Source organism: Vulpes vulpes, chromosome 3 (assembly GCF_048418805.1).
Source record: "Vulpes vulpes isolate BD-2025 chromosome 3, VulVul3, whole genome shotgun sequence".
In the NCBI taxonomy this organism is placed as follows: Eukaryota; Metazoa; Chordata; class Mammalia; order Carnivora; family Canidae; genus Vulpes; species Vulpes vulpes.
Genome location: NC_132782.1, coordinates 98,722,951 through 98,744,531, shown reverse-complemented (window position 1 = coordinate 98,744,531; position 21,581 = coordinate 98,722,951). Strand labels below are relative to the sequence as shown.

Here is a 21,581-nt window from a genome sequence, read left to right as displayed (position 1 = left end):
TTCTGCTTTAAGCAATAAAGTCTGTAAGTGGAAGTACTTATGAATCTAAGATAAGTCAAGAAAATCTATACCAGGTTGCCTGTGTTTTCTCAGTGAAGTAGGAATCCAGATCATAGGCTATGAAATGAGAGAGCTTGGAATTTAATAATAGTGTAGAGTGCGTGAGGAGAATGACAAACGTTTGAATTAATCATTATAAGAAAATTGAAAGGGATGAGAACCAAATAAATTATTTGTTTCTTTCCCCAACATAACTTTGTAGATGATCTCTTTTGTGGATAAACTGACCAACATTATTTCGTCATCTTAGGTGACCTACTGAAATACTTAATGGAAAATGAAGATTGTATTCACTTATGCATTGTTGCATTTTCCATTGAGGTGAAGACAAATAAAATAATTCTTACTGCTCTTTTCAACAATCAAGCATATCATTCACCATCTCTGGCCTTGGCAATATTAGACAACATTCTTTTCATGACAGTTGCTGGCTCTAATGCTTCCATAACAGTCTTCAATAAACCTCAGCCTTACTCTAAGCCTAAAAAACAAAGTGGAACGTATGTTATTCTTTTTATTAAAATTTGACATTTTTAAAAGATTATGTATTTATTTATTTATTTGAGAAAGTGAGAGTGAGCAAGAGCAGGAGCAAGGGGGAAGGTCATGTGAGAGGGAGAAGCAGACTCCCTACTGAACAGGCAGCCGGACAGAGGGCTAGATCCCAGGATTCCTGAGATCATGAAGGCAGATGCTTAACTGACTGAGCCACCCAGGTGCCCCTAATTTAAGATGCACTTAAATTTGATACCTATATGATTACATTTACATGATTAAAAAGTTATTGATAGAAATTTATGTTATCTGCTGTATTGGTTTCCTGATATATCTACTTTTGTTCCTTCTTCTATAGATTGGCAGATGGACTCCAGGTGGCCTTAAATCTACATTTTGGCATGACTCTTCTGATCAGTGGCTTTTGTCTCCTGACAGTGACTGAACAAGTCACTAAGGCAAAGCACATCCAATTTTTGAGTGGGGTTTACATCCCTGTGTACTGGCTTTCTGCTCTACTGTGGGATTTCATCATCTTCTTCATTACCTGCTGCTTACTACTGGTAAGTGTTAGATACACTTTCTTGAGGCCTCATTTTCCTTCCATATCCCTTGGAAAATTCCTATTTTCTAATTATGTAACTCAAATCATAACTGTATTTGGAGATAGGGCCTTCAAAGAGGTGACTAAGTTAGAATGAAATAGTTAGGGTAGGACCTAATCCAATCTGACTGGTATCCTTTTTAAGAAGAGGATATTTGAACATACAAAAAGACATAAGTGTTCATGCACATAGTAAAGGTCATCTGAGGACACAGCCAAAAGGTGGCCATTTGCAAACCAAAGAGAGAGACCTTAGAAAAACCAACTCTAAGAGAAGATGGCAGCAGGAGAGGAGGGTGCTAAGCTCATCTGCTCCCAAGAACACAACTAGATAACTATCAAATAATTCGAAGTACTCAGAAAATCAACCTGAAGACTGATAGAACAAACTCCACAACTAAAGGGAGAGCAGAGGCTACATCATAGAAGGTAGAAGTGTGGAGACATGGTAGGGGCAGGTCACTGGTACTGTGGATAGGAGGGAGCTATAGTCACAAACAAGAGTGAGAGAGAGTACAGCACACAGGAATGCACAAGAAGAACATTTCTCCAATGCCATTGCTGGGAAAACAATAGGGGGAGGGGTGGATTATTTTTGTGAGTTCTTGCAACCATCTGGGCTTACAGCCTGGAGTTTTAAAATGTCTGTAGGTTGGGCTAGGATAGAGCTCTGAAGTCACTGCCCTGCTCCTGGAGAGAAGGCAGGCAAACGTGGGAGCACATGAATGGGTGAAAACGGCAGTCTGAAGAATGCTTGGGACACACAAGGGTGACAGTATTTGCTCTTCATGGAGCACCTCCCTGAACACCTCCCTGAGAAGCAACCTTCATGGAGATACCTCTCCAGGGACAAAGGAGGTGGCTGGCATCACTTCCCTCCCCACCTCTTAGGAAAAACACTGAGCCACCTGTGGGAAGCAGTGCAGGGCTGACACCCACTGGCTAACTTGCTGACACAAAGTCCCACCCAATGGGCTCTTGTGGGACTGCCCTTCCTTCTCAGTCAAGCTTGCCTCAGTCCAGCATGGTGGGTTTCTTCCCCAGCGGACCAGCACAAACCCCTGCCCATATCACATCTCTAAAGCCTAGAGTTTTAAAGATCAGCAGGCTTGACAGGGATAGAGCCTGGAAGACACTACACTGCTCCTGGAAAGAAGGCAGGCAAACGATCCAGAGGCAGACAGCACGGGGGGTGATCATTTGCTCTTCTTGAGTAGTTCCCTGAGAGGCAGGATTCACAGAGACACCTCTCCTGGAGACAAAGGAGCTGGCTGTCACTATTTCACTCCCCTGCCCCTCATCATATACACACAGCCACCTTCAGGAAGCAGGGCAGAGTTGCCCCCACAGGCTGCCTAACTTGCTTACAACAAGTCCCACGCCCCTGCGCTCTGGTGGGACTGCCCTTCTCAGTCAAGCATGCCTCAGTCTTAGTACAGTGAGCACCTTCCCCAGATGACAGCAGAAACCTCTGACCATACCACAATTCCCAATCAAAGAGTTCTGCTGGGTTTCAGTTCTTGTGGAACTGGTATCAGGTTTCATTTATAAGCAGACTAAAGCACACCTACTTAAAACTCATCACATTCTGACCAAGAACCAAACATTACCCACTGCAGACAAGGAGAGCTTCTGCAGACAACTGGCCTGAAGGATGGTGCACACAAAACACAACAGCAGGGCACACACAGCTCACACCAGAGACGTTGAACACCAGGCTCTGGGCACTACATGATCTCTTCTTCATAAAGCCATTTACTCTCAGGAGCAGGAAACAACAGGCTTTTCTAACACAAAGAAGAAGGTAATGATTTAGACAAAATGCCAAGATGGAGGAATTCATCCCAAATGAAACAAGATGAGACCACAGCAAGAAATTGAAGGGAAACAGATGTAACATGCCTGATGGAGAATTTAAAGCAACAATCATAAGGATATTTGCTGGGCTTGCAAAAGAATGGAAGACATCAAGGATACCCTTACCAAATAGAAGTATTAAAAAAGAAATGAAGAATGCAGTAACTGGGATTGGAAACAGGCTTGATGTAATGAACAGTAGGCTAGAAGAAGCAGTGAAATGAATTAGTAATACAGAATATTAAATGAACAAAAAGAAAGAAAGAATTATGGAACATGAAAATAGACTTAGGGAACTCAGTGACTCCATCAAACATTAAAACGTTTGTATTATAGGAGTCCCAGAAGAAGAAGAGAAAGAAACGGGGGTAGAAAATTTATGTGACAAAATAATAGCTGAAAATTTCCCTAATCTGGGGAAGGAAACAGACATCCAAATCCAGGAAGCACAGAGAACTCCCATCAAAATCAGCAAAAGCATTCCAATACCAAGATATATTGTAATTAAATTTGCAAAATAGAGTGATAAAGAAAAATCTTAAAAGCAGAAAGACAAAAGAAGTTCTTAACATACAAGGAAAAACACATAAAGCTAGCAAATCTTTCAACAGAATCATGGCAAGCCATAAGGAAGTAGCATGATATATTCAACATACTGATGGGGAATATCTGCAGCCAAGAATAGTCTATCCAGCAAGGCTATCATTAAGAATAGAAGGAAAGATAAAAAGTTTCCCAGACAAGCAGAAACTAAAGAAGTTTGTGCCCACTAAACTGCCCCTGCCAGAAATATTAAAGAGGATGCTTTGAGTGGAAAGAAAAGACCAAAAATGGTGAAGGAAAGAAAGGACCAAAGAAAATCTCCAGAAACAACAGAAAATAATAAAATAGCAAAAAATACATATCTATCAACAATTACTCTGAATGTAAATGGACTAAATGCTCCAATCAAAAGACCCCGAGTGTCAGAATGAATTTTTTTTAAAAAGGGCTATCTATATGCTGCCTACAAGAGACTTGTTTTATTTATTTTTTTTTTAAATTTTTATTTATTTATGATAGTCACAGAGAGAGAGAGAGGCAGAGACACAGGCAGAGGGAGAAGCAGGCTCCATGCAGGGAGCCCGACGTGGGATTCGATCCCGGGTCTCCAGGATCGCGCCCTGGGTCAAAGGCAGGCACCAAACCGCTGCGCCACCCAGGGATCCCGAGACTTGTTTTAGACCTAAAGACACCTACATATTGAAAGTGAAGGGATCTAGAAACATTTTTCATGCAAATAGATGTCAAAAGAAAGCTGGAGTAGCAATACTTATATCTGAAAAACTAGACACTAAACCAAAGACTGTAATGAGATGAAGAAGGTCTCTATCATAGTAAAGGGGACAATCCAACAAGAAGATCTAACACTTGCAAATATTTATGCACCCAATGTTACAGCACCATGTTATAAAAAAAATTAATAACAAATATAGGGGCACCTCAGTGGCTCAGTTGGTTGGGCATCTGCCTTTGGCTCAGGTCATGATCTCATGATCCCAGAGTCCTGGGGTCAAGCCCCACACCAGACTCCCTGCTCAGCAGGAAGTCTGCTTGTCCCTCTCCCTCTACCCCTACTCATTCTCTCTCTCTCTCTTTCTCTCACCCTCTCTCTCAAATAAACAAAAATATTCTTTAAAAAAATATTTACTTGAAACTTTGTTTGCATGTTTATTTATAGATCAATTTTCATAGAACCTGCATATTCACAGTCTTCTTGTCCAAGAACAGAATATATCATTTATCCAAGTAGGAATTTGACTTTTCTTTGAAATAAGTTTTGATCTGTGGCTTTCAAGGATTTTAAGCATTCAAACACAGGGATTGTTAGATCATATGACTTGTATTTGGGTACTTCACTCTATTCAGTTTAGGTTTACAGTATGCTTATTCAGAAACAAACCAACTATAGGTATTGAATTCAACTAAGATCTACCAGTCTTCTTTTGCTACTGCTATCACAACCAAGGACATCACAATTGCATAACAATTCTTAGCTTAACTGTGTTATTTGCTTCTTGGTTGTCCTGCTATATAATTATGTAACTGCCCAAAGAGACAACCCTGACATTTGTAGAGAAACTGTATTTACTAGTGAGATACTGATTTCTAGAAATTTGCTTTAACAACTACAGATTTATCTCCACCATCATCATTCATTCAATTTAAGTCCCTCTAAGTTTATGCTTCAGTGTCTGTTTTTAAATTTCAATTAGAAAAATATAAGAAGGAAGCCCCAGAGTTCCTTGGGTCAATGTGATGTGAGTAGGGGACCCAGTTCAAAGGTATGATAGATAAGGTATAACCAGAGATAAGAAAAAATCTTTAGAGAAATAGGCTTTCTACAGAAATAACCTACTTTCTGGGAAAGGTGAGAGTTATTAGGATTATTAGGGGAAAGTATACTGACTATTAATTAAAAAAATATTCCATCACTGGGTGTTATACACAACTGATAAATTATTGAACACTATATCTGAAACTGGTGATATCAGTTTGTACATCAGTTAGATGATATGTACTATATGTTGGCTAATTGAACTTAATTTTTTTAATTTTAATAAAAATAAATAAGCTAAAAACAATTCCAGGTAGAAAAAAATTAAGGGAATTGTGGTGGTTTGCTCATTGGACTGTCCTTTGGTGAAGTAGAGGTAGGAGTATCCTACCTTTATGCTCCTAAGCTGGAGCTTTTTTTTAGAGGCTAATTGATTCAATTAATGAATATGTCCATGCTAAATAGTGATAAGACTTGCTATCTCCTTCTCTAAACATTCTGGCTTGTATTATTTTTTACTTGCCTTTATCTCTATGCTCTCTGTGTTTCAGGGAGCATTTAAATTCTGCCAATTGGATATTTACATCACAGATTACCATTTTCTGGACACAATGCTGATCTTCATGCTGTATGGCTGGTCTGCCATTCCCCTCATGTATCTGCTGAGCTTCTTGTTTACTAAAAGTACTTCTGCCTACATCAAACTTGTCCTATTCAACTACCTTTCAGGCATTTTCAGTACCCTCATAGATGCCACATTGCAATTTGGTAAGGGTAAGGACTTTACAAAATTTCTCTTTCCCCAGAAAGCAGCAGTAAATAAATAAGTAGGAGTGAACTAAGGATATTAATAGACAATTAAGTTTTAGGTTTTGGGAAAATCCTGTACTTGACATAGGTTCATAACATTTGAGTGCCTATGATATTCTGGGCGCCTTGTTAGAGCTGGGATCTTCATGCTGAACTGATGGGACTGAACCTGACCTACAAGTCCTTTGACAAGTTTCCTCCGCTCTATCCCCACCTCTAGTAACTCCATGGCATGACTTAAATAATTTGTTTTGCAACAGATATGGGGAATTTTAGGAACATTTTTCCTGAGACTCACCTGTCAGACAGAGAGAACAAAAAAAAGCAGCTTTCATTTTAGAAGAGCAGTCCTCAGAAAGTTAGAATAAATTCTATCTCAACTATATGAAGCCATTATTATCTTTAAAAGTGTTTTCCCTTGATGTTATGGCAGTTTGTAGTGAGATGAAGAGAAGGAAGAATGGAGAGGAACCTTGAGTCCTTGGGAGAGGCTGACAGTTTTGTTCAAGGAAGGCTTTGCAGTGTGGCTTTTTTTCCCTAAATTAAATGAAAAGTCACAAGATTGTGAGCAACCTAACAAGATTTTCCAGGAAGAAAATCTCTATATGCATCTGATGTCCATATAATTATCTAAGCCAGCTTCCCTCCCTTCCAGGACTGTTTTCTACAGTACTCTTGAATGTGTATTTTCTCATTTTCCTTCTCTGATTTTGAGATTTGGAGAGATAGTTACTAAAACGGCCATTGTAAATGCAGTTGTTAATTCACTCTCCAATGTGCATTTCAGCTGGCCTGAATAATTTCCCACATCCTCCCTTTCTGTTGCACCATAAACACTGGCTCCTGCCTTGTTCCCTTAGCCCTTCACTGGCCACAAAAGAATAGCCTGTAACTTCCTTTGAGAATGAATATTTCACATGTGTAAGAGTTAAGCTTCTGCATAGCAGATGAAAAAACTTGTTAACAGATATGCCTTAGCACTCATTCTCTCAAAGGAATACCCAAAGCATGGAAAGCAAGTGTTTGTATATTTTTGTACACTTGTTTAAAGAATACTTTGTGTTGTGAGGGAGACTCATTTGAGTCTGTGAGCCCTAATCTAAAATGAAATGATCATTTAGGGGACTAGAGAGTAATTGTTGTTTAAGAGTAAGAATAGGAATAAATTACTGTTTTAGAAAGTTTTTGAAAGACTTTTTTGGGAGGATTATGTTGCAAAGAGTAATGTGGAGTAGGATGAGAACAAAAAGGAAGCCAGTAGATTTGGCAATTAGAAAGTCAAAAGAGACTTTCACTTTTGAGGAGCAGAACAAACATTACGAGTGATACTGTGCCAAAAATAATGAACTGAAAGGAAATTATGGAATTGGCAGAGGCCAACAAATAGATGAAAGCAAGTGTTCTTGAAGGTAAGCAAGCATCAAAGGTAACTTTGACTTAAGGTTATTGACAGCATCTGTTGACCTTAATTTTCCAGTTAATAAGTTGCAAGGAACTTGGCATCTGTTCAATTAGCCAATATCCTGAATTTTTTAACTTGGATCAACAATTTGTGTCTTTATCAATTTAAAATCTACAATGAATAGAATCACCATGACTTGGACACTTGAAGTTTCACTTCTTGGCTATCTTTTTGCCCACAGTATCTTCCATGAAGTTTCTGTTTAAGCTAGCCTTTTATCTTCTTTCTAAAAAACTGAATTCATGATAAAAATTCCATATCAATTCATAAATTAAGGATATCTCCAGGAACTTAGTCTCTAATAACTGTTCATAGTAAATACATTCTGGAGCATTAACTATCTCTATAGTAGTTATCTATCAGCTGGTTCCCTTGAAGATTTTTCTCCTCTCAAAGATGTCATAATTTCCCTATCTGTTCTCTACTGTTGAATTCTAGGCTATATCTCCAACTTCTCTTTATTTCCTTACTTGATCAATTGGGATTAGAAATGTAAAAAAAAAAAAAAAATAGTGGTGGTTTCCTCTCCTTATCAGGTGCCAGGAAGTCTTATCACATGCACACCCACTTCACCAAAGAGACTTTTCAGAACTCCGCAATTATCAACACAAAGTATGTCACTGGATGTCAGTTAACAAACTTATTGGGAAATAATTAGTGTTCTTGAATATAATCATCTGTTTTTTAATTCCTGAGCTTTGTTGGATCATCCTTGGGGATTTATTCTTTTCAGGGTAGTTCATTTCCTATAATGAAATCTAATCTTATCATCTTTTTTAGAAGTTCAACATAGGATCTCCAGAGCCACCAGAGACTTCATACTTAACTCATTACTGTTCTTTCCCAATTACAACCTTGCGAAGTGTATCAATGACTATTTTACTTTCTACCAGATTAAGAAATGGTGCTCTGGAAATAAACCTCCTGTCTACCTAAACTGTAGTACAGAAAGTAAGTATTATTAACCTTAAACATAAAACTGCTAATTTTTCCAGCAAAAAAAAAAAATGGGTGAATTGGGGAATGGCAGAGAACTGCAATATAGAACAAGCAAGTGACAGCAAACCATAGGCAAGTCTCACAAACATTATTTTAGAGAGGAACATTATTTAAGAGGAATTGTTTAAACAAGTCCATCAGAGAGAAACAAGAGTTCAGGGTGATGACTGTTTCTCATTGGCCAAAATGCAGGGGTCATCAATTTCATATAGGAGACACAATGTACATTTTTGTTACTGTTGTTGGGGTCTGTAATTTATGATTCTTGCCTTTGAGGATTCTTCTTTTGGATCTATGATTGATACTTCTTGTCATTGACAGAGTGGTAGGGTGTGAGAGTTACCCCTGCTGTCCTCCTGACTCCACTTTAGTGAGGCTTCCCTTTGTTCATTTTCACAGTATCCGTGGGGTTCCTAAGCTTAAGAAATTAGTCTTGGGCTTAGCGCATGAGATATGTGGGAAGTCAGCCCTTATTCCAAAGGAGAGTCAAGACACATGTTCAGTACATAAATCATTTTGTAAGACTGGGAGAAAAACTTTGTAAATATAATAAAACCTCAAAAGCAAAGCTAAGGTAAGTTTAGAGTAGCTGTCAGATATAAGAGCTACTAACAATCAACCACATGGTATGTAATTACATTATTTTAAATCTTCATAACCTCAAGTTCTCAGTTTTTATACTCCTGTCGAGGAAGATGGCTTATGCCAAACAACGTTTATGGTGTAGAACTGGGATTCACAGCTTGTGTTCCCTCATTGCAAAATGCATTTGGAAAAGAACCTTTGGAAGTTCTTTGGAAAAGAACCTCCAGGGGAAGTATTTGTATTACAATTACTTTTGTTACCTCCCACCACCTCCACTACTGGTAATCACTCATACTCATCCACCCAAAATTTATTTGAAGGAATGGATGACATCCATTCTCCAATATCTAATACAGTATCTGCATATAGAGGAACTCAACTGCTAAATAAATAAATAAATAAATGTGGTGATTTGAATGATAAAGTGCTGTACAACAGAAAAAAGAGCCAGAAAAGAAGTAAAGAGAAAGGCAAACAGTACTGAGGTTTGTTGAAAGGGTAAACATTCATTTTAACTTTAGAAATCCCCGTGGTGGTATTGTATCATTTATTAGCTAATTTTGAAAATATCTTATCTTGGTGAGAGTGGGCAGAGTGAGAAGGAATACTTAGTAAGCCAGATATTACCTAGAAGAGTAGTCAATGGCCTCAAAGGGAAGCTCAGTGTTCAGAACTATAAACTGTATGACAATAAACTTTAGGAGATGAGGTGAGGTGGAAAAAAATAGAAGAGAAATATTTCTGGTAAAATCTACTGACATGGAAATCAGGTATTATCAAGTCTCCATAGAAGCAAGGACTATTTTGCACAGCAATGTAGAAGGGTTCCAGTTCCTCCATATCTTCTCCAACAATTGTTATTTTCCATTTTTTAAAAATTATATAGCCTTTCTAGTAAGTATGAAGTTATATCACATTGTTGTTTCAATTTGCATTTCTCTACTGTTACCAGTGATGTTGAGCATCTTTTCATGTACCCATTGTTCATTTGTATACCTTCTTCATAGAAATGTCTATTCAAGTACTTTGCCCATTTGAAATCGGGTTATTTGTCTTTATGTGTTCTGGAAAACAGACCCTTCTTTGATAGGCTTGTAAATATTTTCTCCCAGGGCTGTATTCTCACTTTCTTACTTGTGTCCTTTGATACACAGTAGTGTTTCATTTTGATGAAGTCCAGCTTACCCATTGTTTCTTTGGTTGTTTGTACAGCTTAGGTGTCAAAGAAAAATCATTGCTTAATCAGAGGTCAAAGAGATTTACCCAATGTTTCCCCCTAGAGATTTATTGTCATAGCCTTTATATTTAGATTGTTGATTCTCTTGTAAGTTGATTTCTGTATATGGTGTGAGACAGGGTTCTAGTTTGATTCTTTGATTCTTTTGTGTATGGATATCCAGTTATTCCAGCACCATTTGTTTAAAAGACTACTCCAGACTACTCCATTTCCCCACTTAATTAACTTAGCACTCTTGTTGAAACAGGTTAACCTCAGAAGTATGGGTCTATTTCTGAACTCTCACTTGTATTTAATTGATCTGTATGTCCTTGTTTCAGTACCACCCCCATCTTGATTACTTTAGCTTTGGTAGTAAGTTTTGAAATTGGAACTGGCTATGTCTTGACATTTATTTTGCAATTCTGTATATATTTAGGGATTACCTTTTCTTTAACACACACACACACAAAACAAATCTAGTAGGAATTTTACTGACATTGCTTTAATTCTGTAAAAAAAATTTTGAAAGATTTAATATCTTTACAATTTTGTTTTTACACTCTGTGGCTTGGTATATGCCTTTGCTTATTGAGTTCTAGCCATCCATCTATTTACTTAGGACTTCTTCATTTTCATTTAATACTAATTTACTAATTTAATACTAATTGTTTACAAGTATTACAGATATGTTACTAACTTTATTCCTACATATCTTTTGATGCTATTATAAATAGTATCACTTTTTGAAGTGTCATTTTTTTGTTTCTTGCTGATACAAAGAAAGTTGAAAGAGATCGTTTTGTATACTGAACTTGCTAAATTATTTATTTTATTAACTTTAATAATTTGTGAGTAGATGATTTCTTATTTTCAACAGGTACATTTTAAGCAGGCTGCCAATAAGGACACTACATACTGCTTTGTCAAGGACAAATAGTTTGGATTTAATCAAAGTGGTGATAGCAGACATCTAGTTTCATTCCAGCTTCAGAGAGAACATCTTCACTGAAACTATGTGCCCTATTTCACACAGCTTTTATGAGCCAGAACTGAGATTCAAAGGGAACTTAGTTTCCTGGATTAAGGGAGTTTCTCTGCCACCATCCTGTGTTTAGTAAACTTTTTTTTTTAATCATAAATAACTGTTCAGTTTTACTTACGCTCCTGTTCAGATGGGCAAATGATTTTTCTTCTTTGTTTTACTGAATTACATATTCTGTCAAATTACATAAGCTTATTTTGCATAAAAAATTAAATAATAAACTGAATGTGCATGGAGATTATTGATCATGTTTCCTTAATAAAGATAAAACTATTTGGGTGTCCTCTTTAATAATTTGGGGAGAGGAACTGATAGAGTTTTGTAGAATCATTTCATTCTACCTAAATTTTCAAAATCATTGGCATAAATTTGTTTATGATATCTTATGGTATTTTTAAAATCTATGAATTCTATCGAACTTAGCATATTCATTTACAATATTCTGAATTTTTTCCACTTACATATTTTTATTGATAAATCTTACCAAAGGCTTATCAATCATATTAGTCTTTTCAAAAAACAAGCTTTCACGTTTATTGATTCTTCATATCACATGTTTGTTTCTTAAATTATTAATCTCTTGGGTTTTTTAATTTTTCTTCCACATTTTCCATTTTGAACAACTAATTTTCTAATATCATAAGATGGGTTCTTTTTTTTTTTTTTTTTTTTTCATAAGATGGGTTCTTAAATCATTTATTGTTATCCTGTCTTCTTTTCATTATTAGGATGGATTTCAGTGGTGTTTGGAAAGTTTGTATTTTCCTTAGTTAGATTCTCTGAATTCTTGCATCTGTGAGTTGATCTCTCATCACTTTTGTAAAATTCTCATCTTGGGAAGGCACCACTTCTGAGAAGAACAACTTAGAAGACAGAATTATCCCTTAGAAGGTTAATGATATGTAAAAAGAAGGAAAATATAGTAATAATGAATGGTACTATAAAACAAAAAGTTATCAGGGAATCAGAAAACTGTACCCACATTACTACCACATCACTACCACCAGCAGCAGAAGGACATTTATTAAAGGAATTATGTTTCACTCTGCCAATAGAAATCCTTTCATAAGCTAAGCAACCAAGTAATCAACCCAAACTCATCATCACCACTGCATAAAATTATTGTTTTGATGGTTCATGAAAATTCACAATTCACAACAGGGATAGCCAACATTCATACAAAGCTAGCATGTCAAGAAAACAAAAATAAAAATAGCAAATACAAAAAAAATATTTTAAAAACCATAGAGTTATTAACTTAATTAGAAATCAACCGAGTGATCAAGGTCAATATTAACAGTGATAAGTCACACTGGTAGTGTGTACCTTTTGTTGTTGTTGTTGTTGTTTTTGAAATAAAAATCTTACTTTATCTCTGTGATCTTCTCAAAACCCATAATCTCAGTCTAATCATAAAGAAGAAAAAAGAGGAAAGCATGAGACATATCCCAGTTGAGCGAAGTCCTACAAAATACCTGACCAGTACTCCTCAAAACTGTCAATGTTATAAAAGATAAGGAAAATCTGAGAAACTGTCACAGTTAGAGGTACTTCAGGAAATGCAACCAACCACAACATATAATATAAGATTCTAGACTGGTTCACAGAAAAACAAACAAAAAAGAACATTACATTTTTAAAAAGGAAACCTGAATAAATCAGGGACTTTAATTAATGGTAATATTTGATATTTGTTAATGATAATATTTATTGGGGCACCTGGGTGGCTCAGTGGTTAAGCATCTGCCTTTGGCTCAGGTCATGATCTCGGGGTCCTGGGATTAAGTCCCTCATCAGGCTCCTCTCCCCACCCTACCCACCTCCCCACAGAGAGCCTGCTTCTCCCTCTGCTTATATCTCTGCCTCTCTGTGTGTGTGTCTCTCATGAATGAATAAATAAAATCTTTTTTAAAAAAGATAATATTTATTCATTATTATAACATGTGCCATACCAATGTATGCTGTTAATAATTAAGGAGCACATGCAGAATATTTGAAATTCTCTATAGTGTTTGTAATTTTTCTGTAAATTTAAAACCACTCAAAAGATAAATTTTTAAAAGGAAGAAAAGTATATAATTATCTTATAACAAAATTCTATACTTTTTCACTCAACTTCTCAAGAAAGTTCAAGAAGTATCACTAATGGTCATTTTTACCTTTTAAAAGCAAAGTGTTATCTTTTGCAAGAGTATTTGCACTTTAATATTTTCTTCTAATTATCAATTTAAGATTTCACACTTCTAAAAGGATTTGGGGCAGATTTTTCATAACATGCAATAGTTAATAGCCATATCAATAAATATATTAATATTAATATGCTTACTTGATTACTATATATTATAATCATGAAATTAGCCTTCAAAATTCATTGTTGAAATGATATTTGTGTAGTAGGAAAATCACTTTTCACACTTCAAATAGTTTACTTTTCTCAATTTAGCCTAATACTTCATTCCCCTCTTTATTTCTTATTTATTGTTTTCTTAGGCCTTGTTCATGGTGTCAGTGTTCTGTATTAAGATCTCTCTCTTTCTCTCTCTCTTAATCTCCTTCTCTTTCTCTCACTCTGCCATTCTCAGATATTGCAAAGAATGTTTATTCTTTGGAAGAGAAAATGATTGGAAAGTACATGATTATAATGAGTATCATAGGCTTTATTTACCTTCTCTTCCTTTTCTTTTTGGACACTACCTTGTGGAAGCTAAGAACATTTTTCAGTCAATATGTTTACTTTGGTATCTATAAGACATTCAAGAAGGTGAGTAATTAAGCATGAGCCTTAAGATTTTATTATCAATTATACTCATTCTTGAAGTAAGTCAATCAGAGAAGGACAAACAGTGTATGTTCTCATTCATTTGGGGTATATAAATAATAGTGAAAGAGAATATAAGGGAAGGGAGAAGAAATGTGTGGGAAATATCAGAAAGGGAGACAGAACATAAAGACTCCTAACTCTGAGAAATGAACTAGGGGTGGTGGAAGGGGAGGAGGGCGGGGCGGGGGGGTGAATGGGTGATGGGCACTGAGGGGGACACTTGACGGGATGAACACTGGGTGTTATTCTGTATGTTGGTAAATTGAACACCAATAAAAAATTAATTTATTAAAAAAATTATACTCATTCTGAGAACCTAATGCACATCTACTTCTAAAAAAAACCTGTTTTGTTTGTATTCTAGTCTCTATTATCATTGCTATTTATGATTATTTTATAATTTAGACAAAGTGTAAATCAGAAATAAAAATGTCATGACTTATCAATAAAAATTCTAATACTAGATTCAAAAAAAAAGGATGATTCCAAACAAAATCTTTTTAAGAAGGTGGGAAGGGTAGAGGGTGGTACCTGGGTGGCTCTTGCTCCTCCCCTCACTTGCTCGCTCTCACTCACACTCTCTCTCAAGTAAATAACTAAATAAAAATTAAAAAAAAAATAAAAATAAAAAACTCCAAGCAAATGGAACATTAAGCCTGAAAAGCATTTATCTATATATGACTATCTTAGGTACTGGTAAAAGAAAAATCTAGGGTTCACAGAAATATCATATATATATATATGATTTTTTAAAGATTTATTTATTTTAGAAAGAGAAAGAATGAGGTGGGGAGGGAGCAGAGGAAGAGTGAAGCACACTCCCTGCTGAGTGCAGAGCATGGAGCCTGACATGGGCCTGGCTCAATCCCAGGACCCTAAGATCATGACCTGAGCTGAAACTGTTGGCTGCTCAACTAAGTGAGCCACCCAGGTGCCCCAGAGATATATTTTTTAAAATAAAATTTATCGAGTTTAATTTACCTTCAATAAATTGCATTTGTTTTTATTGATTATTTCAAGGAACCAAATTTTGTGTTTACTACTTTCATTTCTTGTTGGCTGTTCTCTCTTTCACTGATATTTTTGGTCTTTATTTAAAATTTGTTCTTCTTGCTACTTGCTTTTGGGTTACTTGCCTCCTAGTTTCTTTATGGAAAGACTGAAACTACAGGTTTTAGGTCTTTCTTCTTTAATAATATAAACATTGAAAGCAAAATACTTCCCTGTGAATAGTTCTCTAGCTGTACCCTGAAAAAAATTTGATGTCTTATATTTTCACTATTATTCAAATGTTTAAGAATTTTTAAAATTTCCTATATGATTTCTTTTTTTGATGTATGGATTACTTAAAAGTCTATAAATAAATTTCAAAATATTTGGGAAGTTTCTAGATATATTAATTGTTATTGATTTCTAGTTTAATTCCTTTGTGATAAAAAAAAATACTCTATGGTAAATCCTTTTAAATTAATTGATAATTGCTATATGGCTCAGCATATGATCAATCTTGGTGATGTGTTTATGTGAAATAAATGTGTATTTTGCATGTTAGTTGTAATGTTCTATAAATATCAATTAGGTTATGATGGTTGATTGGATTGTTTATATTACCTAGTTTCTAACTGATATTTTTGTTAGATTTATCTTTCAATTGCTGAGAAAAGAGTGTAAAATCTCCAATCCTGGTTGTAGGTTTATTTCTCCCTTTAATTCTGTCATATTTTAAAAATACATTTTGAATATCACTAAGCTAATAAATATTATTACATGTCTTTCTGATTAATTGAATCAGAGTATTGCTGATAATGACATATATCTCTGCTAATATTCTTTGTCTTAAAGTCTATTTCCTGTGAAATTAATGTGGCACCTTCACTCTTGTATGTACTATTTCATGGTATGTCATTTCACATACATTTATTTTCAAAATTCTGTCTTTACATTTAAAGTGGATTGCTGTAAACAGCATGTGATTGGGTCCTAACTTTTTGTCTATTCTAATAATCTCTGACTTTTCAATTTGAGCAGTTAGTCCTTCATTGATAAATTTGTATTTCTATTGACCACATATATTATTTGTCTTCTGTTTGCCCCTTCAGGTTTTTGTCTCACTGCTTTCCCATTTCTGCCTTAATTTGGATTAATTGAATATATTTGGAATTCTATTTCATTTTTTAAAAGATTTTATTCATTTATTTGAGAGGAAGAGAGAGAGAGAAAAAGCAAGATGAATGAGAGGGAAAAGCAGAGGGAGAAGCAGACTCCCTGCTGAGCAGGAGCCTGACTGGGTCTTGATCCCAGGACCCTGGAATCTTGACCTGAGCCCAAGGCAGAAGCTTAATGAATTGAGCCACCCAGGCGCCTCTGGAACTCTATTTTAATTTTTCAATTTACTCTAGCTTTACTTCTATATTTATTTTTAGTGGTCAATGCAGGGTTTACAAAATATATAGTTAATTTTTCATAGTCTATTTCATATTGTGAAATGTAGTAATTGTGAAAGCATAAATGTCCATTTCTATCCCTCACTGTTTTTAATGCTATAGTTGGTGTATGTCTTACATCTCTATATGTCATTATGTTATTAACCATGAAAAATAATACTATATTTTGCTTTAGTACACTATGCATTTCAAAGTAACCAATAGGGGAAATGATTTTATACTTACCTAGTATTTAGCATCTCTGTTGCTATTCATTCTTTCCTGAACATATGAGTTTCCCTCTGTTATGATTTTCCTTTACACTGAAAACTTATTTAACAATTTATTTTAGTTAGAGAAGGACTATGTTAGTCTTCTTTTATCTGAAAATGTCTTTATTTATCTTCATTCTTGGAGTGTATTTTGCTTTCTTTAGAAGCCTAGGTTGATAGTTGGGTTTTTTCTTGGCACTCTACCATGTCATTTGGTTATCTTCTGGCTTCTTTTAATTCAAATGAAAAGAGACCAATCACTCAAATTGTTTTTTCTTGTGTGTATTGCATTGCTTTTTTGTTTTGTTTTGTTTTGTTTTTTGCTGTTTTTAAAAGTTTATCATTATCTTTGGTTTCCATCAGTTTGACTGTGATCTACCAAGGCATGATGCCAATTTGGCTAAGCCAGAACCTTATTTGCTGGAATCCCCTTCCCTGTATTATCCCAGTTTAGAGTTGGTAAGGAAAGAAGTCCACATGAGATTTGGAAGGCAGAATTGAAGCAGACTTCTTATACTCAGTCTTAAAGCAGCACAACTTTCTCCTTAACTTCTCCACTCCAAACTGCATCAGCATCCAACATAAATCAAGACACAATTGTTTACTTAGGCTAGGTCGGGGAATGGCAGTGTCATCTCCCATAATTTTATTCTTTTTTTTCCAAGTACTTGTTCATTTTATTGCTGTTTGATAAAGTGATGAATATCTAGCAATTCATCTTACTGCATTTTTCCTGTACATATGTTTGTATCTTATTTATTTTTATTAAGTTTTTAATTTTAATCCCAGTATAGTTAAATACAGTGTTATATTAGTTTCAGGTATACAATATAGTGACTCAAATATTCCATGCCTCACTCAGTGCTCATCATGGTAAGTTTACTCTTAATTGCCTTCACTTATTTTTCTCATTCCCCCCACCCACCTCCTTTCTGGTAAGCACCAGTTTTTTCTCTATAGGTAAGAGAAAGTTTCTTGGTTTGTCTCTTTCTCTTTTTTTGTTTTGTTTCTCAAATTCCACATATAAGTGAAATCATATGGTATTTATCTTTCTCTGACTTAGTATACTTAGCATTATTCTCTCTAGCTCCATCCATATTGTTGCAAATGGCAAGATTCCATTTTTTTATGGTTGAGTAATATTCCATTGGCTGAATAGTTCAGATGGACTGTCTGTATAGTTATGGATGGATTTGCTTTTTCATATTTGTTGACACTTCCTCCATGGCCCATTTATCACCAGCATCCTGTTTCCTCCTTTATTGAAGATTCATTGACCATGTAACTGTGGGTTTATTTTGGGGTTTTCTATTTTGTTCTGTCAATCTATGTGTCTGTTTTTGTGCCAATACCATATCGTTTTAATTAGTCAAGCTTTGTATTGTAACATGAAGTCTGTAACTGTGATATCCAGTTTTGTTTTATTTTGAAGATTGTTTTGACTACTCAGGGTCTTTGTGGTACTGTACAAATATTTGGATTATTTGTTCTAGTTCTGTGAAAAAAAATTTGTTGTTATTTGATAGGAATTACAGTAAGCATCATAGATTGCTCTGGGTACTATAGACACTTTAACAATATTTGTTCTTCCAAATAATGGGCATGGAATGTCTTTTCAATTTTTTGTGTCATCTTTAATTTTTTCATCAATGTTTTATAGAATTCCAAGTACAGGTCTCCCATGATTGAATTCTTATAACATTTATAGTTCTTATAGTTGCCTGTAAATAGCATGGATGTTTTTGCCTCATTTTATGTTTATGAATAAAGATTATATTTTATGGGATGCCTGAGTGGCTTAGCGGTTGAGTGCCTACCTTTTTTTCCCTGACTGTATGGCAGTATGTTTTTTTTTTCTTCCTTTGCCCATAAGTTTTTGTAACTTCACCAACATATATCATATTATGCATTTCAATATTCTTTTTCTCTGGGACATGATTTCTTTCATTTCAAAGTTAGTCATCTAAGTTTTACCATCTTTGAATTTTGACAAATATTTACAGTTGTGAAACCATTACAATCTCACCATAATCGAAATATACAATATTTCCATCATATCAGGAATTTTCCTTTGCAAGGAGCTCTTAGTCTTCTGAGGTTCAGAGTATCTATGGTAATGTCCCATTATTCATTCTTCACATTGGTAATTTTTTTTATTGATCAGTTAAGCTAAAATTTATTGAATTTTATAGATATTTTAAATAACCCACTTTTGGGTTCATTGATTTTTTTCCTTCTATTATTTCTATTTCCAACATCACTGTATTAGCCCATGCCATTATTATCTCTTTCTGCTTATTAGAGATTTACTTGTATTGTTTTATTTTTATTTCTGTTTTTTTCCAGTAGAAGTTGGATCAATGAGACTTTTTCCTTTTCAAGACTATTCTTTTTAATATAAATATTTGATGATATAAATATCTCCCTATCACTGCTTTAGGTGCATCTCATAAATTTTGACATACCATGTTTTCATTCTCTTCAAAACATTTCCTAATATCTTTTGTGATTCCTTTCTTGGTGCATGAGTTATTTTTAAAGTGTGTTGTTTAATTTCTAACTATTTCAAAATTTTACAGATATTTGTTGCTGGAGTACATATTCTTCTGTCTTCAAAAATTTATGAAAACTTGTTTCATGGCCCAGAACATGCCCTATCTTGGCAAATGTTCCTTTACTTGAAAGAATGCATATTCTGCTCCTATTGTATGCAGTGTTTTTTAACTGTGAACTAGATAAAGTTGTTTAATAATGTTGTTCAACTTTTCTACATTTTACTGTTTCTTTTTTCATTAACCTGTTGTGCCAGTTTTCAAGAGATTAGCGTTAAAGACTCTAAGGATGGATGGCAATGAATTTGTCTATTTCTCCTCTTTTTCTTTTTTCTTTTTTTTTTGGGGGGGGAGTTGGGCCTTATTTGTTTAGAGTCTAAATTTTAGGTGCACCTGCACTTAATATTTTTATGTCCTCTTGATGAATTGACCCTTTATCATTATGTAACTGCCATTTTAAAAAATTTCTGTTGATATTCCTTGTTCCGTAATATACTTTGTCTGATATTACTCTGCCAATTTTTTCATGTAATTTGCATGATGTATGTTTTTTGTCATTTGACCTTTAACCTCTGTATATTACTATATTTGATATGAGTTCCTTATAGATAGCATAGTTCACTTTGTTTTGTTTTTTATTCAATCTGACAATCTCTATATTTTAATCGAATTTAGACTATTCTTTTTTTTAGACTTTATTCTTAATGTAATTTGTTATATGGTTGGGTTTAAATTTATCAACTTGCTATTTATTTTCTTTCACATCTATACTTTATTTTTTCGTTTCATGTCTTTTTTTAGATTAGCAGTATTTTTATGATTCAAATGCATCTCTGCTACTAATTGATTAGATTGAGCCTCTTGGTTTTAGCAATGTAAACTTTTCCAAACCATGTGCACATAATATTTTCCATTATTCAAGTCTTTTTCAATTTCTTTCATTGTCTTTTAGTTCTCAGTGTACAAGAATTTCACCTTCATGGTTAAATTTATTCCAAGGTATTTTATTCTTTCTGACACAATTATAAATGGGATTGTTTTCTTAATTTTTCTTTCTGATAGATCATTATTGTGTGTAGAAATGCAATGGGTTTTTAAACATTGATTTTGTAAACTGAAACTTCACGAATTCATTTATTAGTTCTCTTTCTTATGATTTTATCTCCTTTTGAACTCCTTTATTCATATGTTGTTTCCTAATTTCATTAAATTGTCTATTTGTGTTCTCTTATAGCTCACTGAACTTCTTTAAAACAATTATTTTGAATTATTTTGTCAGGTAATTTTTAAATCTACATTTCTTTGGGATAAGTTACATGAAGTTCATTGTGTTCCTTTAGTGGTGTCATATTTTGTGTTCAAATTTTTGTTGTTGTTCCTTGATTTTTTTTGCGTGTGTTCCTTGTAGCCTTGTATATATGTCTGTGCATTTAGGAACAGTCACCTCTTCTAAACTTTATAGACTGACTTAGGTGGGGAAAGATCTTTACCTATGTGTGAGTGTGAGGGCACCAGGTGAGTGGGGTATGGCATCTCTGGTTCTGATTTCAGTGGGGTACAGCAGTATCTCTGGCTCAGGGTGTTGGGGTGAATAGTGGCATAAGCTCTGGACTGTTCCATCAGCTGAGTTTAGCATTATTTTTTTTTTAATTTTTTTTATTTATTTATTTTTTTTTGAGTTTAGCATTATTGAAGACTGCAAACATCTTTGACACTGAAGGCTTTAGTGTCTCTTAGCAGTAGTAAGGGCTGCTGTTACTAATAACAATGGCTGCTGGGACCTTCTTGCTCTACTTTTCTCTCAAGGAGGGAGGTTGTGAACAAAGAGATTCTTCTTGGTACCAAGGTGTGCTAAGCTGAGGAATGGGTTGATGTGGGTAAAATGCATTCTCTACTCTTCTATATGGCCATGCCTGGATTTTTTACTCCACCAGGTTGCTGCAGCCTCTTAATTGTACTCCAGAGCTCTCCCAGGGTTATTTTCTCTGTGAATATTTGTTAAATCATTGCCTTGGTGGGGGGCTGAGGCAAGCACTGAGCCTACCTAATCCATCATCTTGCTG

General features: G+C 34.8%; 1 protein-coding gene across 1 annotated transcript in view; it reads left to right on the top strand.

Moving 5' to 3' along the window:
* Positions 1–21,581, top strand: part of LOC112908325 (phospholipid-transporting ATPase ABCA3-like) — a 135,188-nt gene that overhangs the window by 93,086 nt on the left and 20,521 nt on the right. Inside the window, exon 18 of the mRNA XM_072751292.1 lies at positions 914–1,118. Within this exon, the coding sequence (XP_072607393.1) occupies positions 914–1,118 (205 nt within the window). The remainder of the gene's footprint in view (positions 1–913; positions 1,119–21,581) is intronic.